Source organism: Papilio polytes, unplaced genomic scaffold (assembly GCF_000836215.1).
Source record: "Papilio polytes unplaced genomic scaffold, Ppol_1.0 DF824225.1, whole genome shotgun sequence".
Taxonomy (NCBI): Eukaryota; Metazoa; Arthropoda; class Insecta; order Lepidoptera; family Papilionidae; genus Papilio; species Papilio polytes.
The window spans coordinates 745,104-753,414 of record NW_013524979.1 but is presented as its reverse complement, the minus strand read 5'-3'; the positions used below and the strand labels follow the sequence as shown (position 1 = coordinate 753,414).

The 8,311-nt window shown below is 33.4% G+C and overlaps 3 protein-coding genes across 3 annotated transcripts in view; 1 reads left to right on the top strand and 2 right to left on the bottom strand.

Annotated features, from left to right (window-relative positions):
- Window positions 1-3,775, bottom strand: part of LOC106110506 (transcriptional repressor p66-alpha) — a 10,789-nt gene extending 7,014 nt beyond the window's left edge. Inside the window, exons 1-5 of the mRNA XM_013292367.1 lie at window positions 3,666-3,775; window positions 3,301-3,391; window positions 2,866-2,947; window positions 913-1,045; window positions 103-260 (exon numbers count right to left, since the gene is read on the bottom strand). Of these exons, the coding sequence (XP_013147821.1) occupies window positions 103-260; window positions 913-1,045; window positions 2,866-2,947; window positions 3,301-3,338 (411 nt within the window). The 5' untranslated portion in view covers window positions 3,339-3,391; window positions 3,666-3,775. The remainder of the gene's footprint in view (window positions 1-102; window positions 261-912; window positions 1,046-2,865; window positions 2,948-3,300; window positions 3,392-3,665) is intronic.
- Window positions 3,776-4,013: 238 nt separating this feature from the next.
- LOC106110569 (exosome complex component RRP41) lies at window positions 4,014-6,872 on the top strand. Its single transcript, XM_013292441.1, has 6 exons — window positions 4,014-4,335; window positions 4,444-4,516; window positions 4,727-4,863; window positions 5,414-5,618; window positions 6,202-6,296; window positions 6,788-6,872. The coding sequence occupies exons 1-6, from the start codon at window positions 4,165-4,167 to the stop codon at window positions 6,857-6,859; spliced, it is 753 nt and encodes a 250-aa protein (XP_013147895.1). The 5' UTR covers window positions 4,014-4,164; the 3' UTR covers window positions 6,860-6,872.
- A 1,184-nt stretch (window positions 6,873-8,056) lies between these two features.
- The window catches only part of LOC106110499 (maternal protein exuperantia), a 7,119-nt gene continuing 6,864 nt past the window's right edge, over window positions 8,057-8,311 (bottom strand). Inside the window, exon 11 of the mRNA XM_013292354.1 lies at window positions 8,057-8,092. Coding sequence (XP_013147808.1) covers window positions 8,057-8,092 — 36 coding nt within the window. The remainder of the gene's footprint in view (window positions 8,093-8,311) is intronic.

Genomic DNA, 8,311 nt, shown 5'->3' with positions numbered 1-8,311 from the left:
GATATGATATGATATGATATGATATGATATGATATGATATGATATGATATGATATGATATGATATGATATATGATATGATATATGATATAGCGTATACGTACAGCGTGCGCGGCGAGAGGCAGCGGGGGCTCATTCTCGTCGTCCTCGGAGTCGTCCTCGCGCGGCTGGTGCGGGGAGTCCGGCGCGGCGGGCGCGGGCGCAGGCGGCGCGCTCGGCGTTATAGACACGTTCACGCTCGCGTTCAACTTGCTGCTCACATCTGTACACAATCATATGTAGTCATAATAGTGGTAGAGCCCGCATTAATATCTTCGCACTTGTAAGTTGGCTCGCCCGGTGTAATTCCATGACCACACAGAAGACAAATGTGAAGTGGGACCGGGCCCAACTTTAGTCCACTTTTCCTTCCCACCCCTTTTTCTTATAAGTAAGTGATCCTAATGGAATGAATCCTATTTATGTGCGTCTTCTCTTCCGTCAATTAAGGGTTGGCAACACATTCGCAATTGCGGATTACATTATTAAATCTTACTAATATTATAAATGCGACAGTGTAAATGGATAGACGGATGTTTGTTAGAGTTTTTACCCTAAATGGCTGAACGGATCTCGACGAAATCTGGCATGGATGTAGTCTGGAAGAACACATAGGCTACTGACTTTTGTTTATTTAATTCCACGCAGACGAAGTCGAGGGCAAAAGGTAGAGTTTTATTATAAGGTGGCCAACAAGCAAGCGGCCACCTGAATCCGCCGAAATACCGAAGCGACTGGCCATAGATATCCGAAATTATTGTTTGCACTGTTACTTCCTATCTCTTGTATTTTTGTTTAGTACCCCATATTCTCATGACCTTCACATTTCTATCTGTATTTCTACGTATAAATGATCTAAATGAAAAGTGGTATACCTGAGAAAGGTGCGGGCGCGGGCAGGCTAGGCTTGCGGTGCGGAGGCGCCGCCGGCAGCAATACTATGTCAGGGCTCTCCGCATAACTACGCTGCTCTGACCGTGGCCGGAGCACTCGCTTGCCACTTGCACCCTACATATTATAAAACCTTACATTACACAGTATTCCACTTACTTACTATTGGACCACTGTCAAAATCAAAACACTAACTATCGCACTATTGTTTAGTAGCGCTTTGATTCATACCATAAAAGCCTCTATGGATGTGTGCATTCTATTTGATTTTCAGTTGTGCAACTAAACAGTTGGATTGGCAGCGAAACAATCGACAATCGCACAACAGTTGTACGATAGTTTAGTCAAAGGTGTGTAATTTGTATTTTTGTATGTAACCCAAAACAAAGACTTTAGGGTCGATTTCAAAAAACTTTCATCATTAGAAAGCTATGTTATCAGTGAGTAAAATAGGCTATTTTTACAGGACGAAGTCGAGAGCAACAGCTTGTAAATAACATTCGTTTAATTAGAATTTAATTTACGAAAATACAGTAAGGGAATACACAGTTAACTCAAACTACATACAATAGAAGGAAAATAATCAAAATTCTCACATACTTGAGACATATATGAGAATCATAAGTCAACATAATGGATAAATAAGTTTGCATGACGTGACCTTGTTGGATATAATTTATGTTCGAGATAACAGACTTGTAACCTAAATAACAAAGCCAAGATTAAACAGTTTTAGACATTAGCAAAATAAAACTATATCTATCTACTACTATATCTACATATAATAAAACTGGAGTGTCTGTTTGTAATACCAAAAGAAAAATTCCAAATTTCGGGAAGATGATGTATTTGCGTTGCTGATAACGAAAATCGTATTTAAAAATTTTTTGTCTGTCTGTCTGTGTGTTCGCAAGAGGCGTTTGTTCCGGGCAATCTTGAAAACGACTGGGCCGATTTCGACGGGACTTTCACTGGAGGGTAGCTGTCATGGATAGGCATATTATAGGCTATTTTTTTATTTCCTCGCAGACAAAATAGCGTAAAGGGTGGTCCAAATTTGTGCTAACGAAGTTTGCGGGCGACAGCTCCTTTTACTTATATTATATAGAGGAAAGATTTGTATTTTAGGATTTGTGGATTTTTGTATGTATTGAAATAACTCCAAAACTACTGGGCTAATTTCAAAAATTCTTTCAACATTAAAAAGCTTTGTTATTAGTGAGAAACATAGGGTGTATTTTTTATACATTTTTAAAATCTACTAAACATACTATGATTACTGTCATAAGTAATAATGTAAACAGTTAAATACATTAGATTTAAATACTTACAGATACTTTCTCAATCTTCCGTTGATTGTAAAAAAACAAAATTTTACATTACAAACATTTGTAAATAAATGAAAAGGTATAATAGTTAGAATCAGTGTTGCCAATAATATAACCATAGTCTACATTACAGCTTTCCAGCCAAAAAACTACAAAGTCAACATTTTTAACCCACTAAAAGGCAAAATAAAAGTTTTATTGACAACACCAATTACAATATTCATACATTTTAGTTCAAAAACATTTACATATTTGGAATTATTCTCACTTTGCCCCAAATTACAAGCATTCTATACCACACTCTTAAATAGCATTGAAATAAAACAAACACATTTCCATATATTTATTTAAAGGAGCAATGCTTTTAAAGAACACTCTTTTTCCTGTAGTGTTACATTTCAAGCTATGGATGAACACATTAATGCTAGAAAAGTCACTCTTATTACATGTTATAATTCCTCATGAAAGTATTAAAAAATTATTATGAAATAAAGAGAATGATATATTTTTGAACAGATATTCAAACTTAAATTATTTATACAAATGTATATTATCTCAGGATCATACAGTTTATTAGATAAAGATGTACAAAATATGCAATAAACTTACATGTGGAGGAGGCTGTGCTGGAGTTATAGTTAGTCCACTTGCAGTAAGAGCTCGCAGTTCACTTAATTCCGGAGGCAAGGATCTGAAATACCAAATTAAAAAAAATACTATCATATACATACAACAGAAATTAATTATATAGTACAATAACTTGTGAGGATTCAAACTGCAATAGAATTATATTGATATTAAACTTAGAGAATATGTTTATGATCTTAAAAAACAATAAAAAAGATAATCAGCAAGATAAAATAAACAAAAACATTGCAAATACAAGAAAATAATGTTTAGATATTAGTATACAATAATAAATAACTATAACATATGGTAAAGTTATTGTTTTAAATTACTTGAATATAAATATAATCTATGTAATTATCATAAATTTTATAATACAAATTAAGTTTTATGTACTAAGAGTACATAAGATATTACCTGACGCTAAGATCAACTGCCGAATCGTCAACGTCCATTGTGGCCCAATGTACTCAGCCAATTACGGGATCAAAGAGGCGATCATTCACATCTAAAAATCAATAAGTAATTAATTTAACATTATAAAAATAAGTAACAAATTTTATATATGTATCATGGAAATGATTGGTTTATGTTATTCTAAGTTATCAACTACGTATATTTTGCAACATGATACATTTTTTTGGGAATGTATGAATATTTTACTACGGCCGGGTGACAGAAAACTGACAATGGCCATCAATTGATTACAATTTCGAAATAGTGCAGGAAACATAAACACACGTGAATAACCAAATTGGCATTGTTGATGTTCTCTTATTTACCTGTAAATTTCATCTATGCAATAATTAAATATATTTCAATAAAATAATATAAAAACGAAGCGCACGAAACACATACACATCGAGATAAACAGATTATAAATAAAACATTTCTTCCAGATTATATCTCTATTCCTAGACAGATATTTATTTAGACGTTTAATTATATTAAAACAATGAATTGATGTTCTAGAATGCTTAGACTATGTTAAAAACTAATCCTGATCCCTTTTAAGTGTAACATTGGGTTCTAGTTTCAGATTTGATCTAATACATTAAATTTTTTTGCGAAGTTTAGAATATCGATACAATAATACTCTTTACATTTAATTGTCTATGAATGTAACCAAAATAAAGAAATGTCAAACAAAAACTCAAAACGCGACCGACATAATTATAACCTAAAAGGTGTTACAAAAATAAAAACTAGTAAATAGTTACAACAAATTTGTTTAACTGCATAACAGGAAACGAAGAGTAAGTGAAATACAAGTATAGCAAAATGCCTGGACCGGATTTACTATCTAGCCAAGGTTTGCGATTAGATGGAAGACGACCAAACGAACTCCGTCGAATAAGATGTAAACTTGGCGTATTTACACAACCGGACGGCAGTGCCTACTTAGAACAAGGCAATACTAAAGTTTTAGCTGCTGTATATGGTCCACACCAGGTAAAAATCATGAAAAACGTGTAAATAAACGTTAGTAATTTAAATCTAATCAATGCTTATCAATATTAGTTACATTATAGCAAATGTCTATTATTTTCATTATTTCAGGCAAGCAAATCAAAAACTTCAACAGAAGGTGTTGTTGTTAATTGTCAATACAGCATGGCAACATTTTCTACAGGTAAAATAAAAATAAACTTTAGTGATTTAAATTATACACCTTTTATAAAAATTATGAAAATGATCATTTTGATGCTCCCCAGGTTTTACACATTTGTGGAATCAAATGTGTCAAGCTTTTTAGCTCATTCTTTTGTCCTTCTAGCTCATATTCATATATTTGTCTGCGGCTATATGTGTCCTTGTCAAATGTTATATTTTTATTTCCCAGGTGAAAGGAAAAACCGTCCTAGAGGAGATAGGAAATCACAAGAGATGTCTCTACATTTGCGACAGTCATTCACAGCAGCAATCAAAACAGAACTCTATCCCCGTTCACAAATTGATATTTATATAGAGGTTTTACAGGTTTGTTCTTTTAAAATCATTCTTCAAAGTTATATTCTAAATGTGAAAGTTTAAATGGATGGATGGATGTTTGAAATTGTAGCTTATACTGCTGTATGGATTTCAATGAAATTTTGCATGGATGTAGAAGATAGTCTAGAAGAACACATAGGCACAGGCATTTGTTTTTGTTTTTTTAATTCAGCGCGGTTGGAGTTGCGGCCGAAAGCTAGTATTGAAATAAATGTTTTGTAATCTAGTATTTCTGCACTGGAAAACTGTAAAAGCATAATCTTGTATGGGATAGCATCATCATAATTAAATACAGAAATATTGTACCAGGCCAATGAGGTAAGACTAAGGTGTCATAACTAACTTAGGGTTGAGAGTTGACAAACAAATACAAGGGTTATTTCAAAAATTTTGGTAATTCAAGATCCGCTGTATGCCATACATTGTAGCTAAACATAAATCATATACCAGAATATACCAAAAGATGTGTTTTCAGCCAGTTGTCCAATTTTCCGAGCCGCCACTTGAAAACCTTATTAGTAAGATAACATTTTTCCAGGCAGATGGAGGAGGGTACTGTGCATCAGTAAACGCAGGCACATTAGCACTGATCGACGCGGGAATACCGCTGAAAGCGTATGTATGCGCGTGCACGGCTTCCATGGCATGGTATGCTGGTAAACCCGAGCCGTTAGTTGACGTCGGACATGTAGAGGAAGCTGCTGGTGGGGTCTGTCTCACTGTATCCAGTCTACCTTCCACAGGTTAGCACAAATGGCAAATTTGATGAATTTGCTATATGTTATCGTCTTATTACTAATATTATACATGTGAAAGTAGATAGATGGATTTGTTAGAGTTTGTAGCCTAAACGGCTTAACAGATCTGCATCAAATTTGGCATAGATCTAGAGCATAGTCTGGAAGAACACATAGGCTACTTACTTATTTTTGTTAATTCCACGCGGACGGAGTTACTGACGAAAGCTCATTGTTTTATATTTTTAAACCTATATGTACAGTCGTGGATATTTGCAGTATTTCACTCACAGAAATATTACAATTTCTCTTCTTACAATTAACTAATTAGCAGTGAGTTGGACAATTACGGGAAAAGTGATTAGCCATGTACTATTGAGCAATTATTTTTAAGTTTGTAAACTGCCATATTACCTGACTGTCCATCATTTTTGTCGATTTATTCTCAAAATAATGTCTGGTTTTAAGCAACGTAGTAGCCATAGCATTATTTAGTTTTTAGTTTTGATTACATTTTATGACATGGCATGGATAACAGTAAAATCATCTATTTTTAAATATGTTCTTGAAGTTTAGTGTATGATTTCAGGCAATGTAGCATTATTGGAACTATCACACAAGCTGCACATGGACTACTATGATATGGTTATGAGTAGAGCTATGCAGGGCTGCAGAGATATTGAGGTAACATTCAACATTTGTCTCCCTTCTCTTATAAAATTAGATTTAAGCTTTAATAGTGGTAGTGCCCACTTTAACATCTTAGCACTGCAGTGTGTGTCAATACCACAACCACACAGAAGACAGGCGTCAAATGGAACCAATGTCGTGTTTCGTCTTATGAGTGTGGTGCTGGAGGCCTAATTTAAGTCCCTTTCTCTTTACCATCCTTTTCTTATGAGAGGATGGGAAGGGGAAGTGGATTTGACGATGGAGGAGATGCATAGGAAGAGGGAATATCCTCTTTATGTGCGTCTCCTCCTCCGTCGGATAAGGGTAGGCGACGCATCTGCAATTGCAGATGTCTATTGGCAGCAGTCGCTTCGCCATTTTGGCGGATTCAGGTGGCCGCTTGCTCGTTTGCCATTTTATGTAATAAAAAAAATGTTATAAAGAGAATTTCTTGAGATGGATATCAAAGTTTGGGTGATAATCACCTAGTTTTTTTATTTCAGGTTATTTTGGACCGCGCTGTCAGAGATCACTTAGCGGAAGGATGGACAAAACAAGATACAATAACAATATAAATTATTAAGTATATATTTTAGTATTGATTTTACATACCCTTGGGACAAATTGTTTAGTATAATGCTTTAGCATTGTTTTTGTACAAACCTGACATAAAAATAGCGAAGATTTTGGTATGCATATGACTGAATTTGCAAAGTTTAGAGTGAAAGGTGCATAGAGGTTAGAATTGGTATCAAACTTTACAACAACTTAGAGTAGTCGTTTATTATGTTTTTCATAATTAACTTTATGATAAAATTTCGCAGATAATCAGGAGTATGAAATAAACAAACATAATTATAGACTTACATATTTATTAGAGATCTGAACAAAATAAGAAATTAAATTATATGTACAGTCTATGTTAAAATTTAACTAAATTAGAGGTAAGTTAATAGGTACACACTGTTTTCGTTACATAGCTTAAGTTATTGTAAGAAAACTTAACCGTTTTAGAAAGTTTTATCTATGGCAAAGTAAATGACAAAAGCGCATTAGTAGAATTATGCATAGGCATAGACAATACGCGAGAAAGGGGGAAATAAATAAAAATGGAAAAAAACCGAACGTTTTCAGTCCATCCATATAAGTGGATGTACACTTAAAATAAAAACATATAAATATCTTTCTAATAAATAAAAGTTACTATATTGTACTTCTTTCGAATTTATAAAAAAATAAATATTGCAAAGATTGCCTTTAAATTATGTTATTTAAATCGTAAAAAACATTGCAACGTTTATGATCACATCTTTCATCATCCGTCTAATGGATGATCAATACATTAACAAACATTTAATTCATTCGGGAGAAAAAACATGTTCACATGAGATGACATCCCCTGCTAGTTGACTTCTTTACCAAAGTAAAAAGCAAAAATGTTGCCATTTTACTAAAATCTACAGAGCTTTCGGGAAAAAACATATATTGCTATATAAAATAAATTTAATATTTCTATTGCACGAAATTATAAATGCAAAATTCAGTTTATCAAAACGGTAAAAATCAAATCGAATTTTAATTCATTCTCTATGGATATTTATGTTACCAGTATATTATAGAAATTATTCTATCTCAACTTTTAAATGTTTTATTCAAATGCTTATAAAATTAATTCAAGCTCTATAGATTGAAGTAAAACGGATCAGCATTAACCTGCGCCCGCGGCACAAAACTTCATTTCAACCCCACAAAAAGTAATTACATATAAAAAGTTATACCTCATTATACTGAGTCGCTAAGGCACTCATCTAGAATTATCATCTATATAAACTTTTACGCGTAAGCAAAAAAAAATTTATTAACAACGAAAGAAAAAAAATTTCGTCCCGTTCAGATAATGCATGCAAAATAAAATATTTCATTGAATTCCAAACACTTAACCTAATGTTTACGAATTAATGTTACATTCGTATGTTTGCGATACTAACATCTGGTAGAAAAGTGTAAATGTGGTTTGGGGGTTGGGG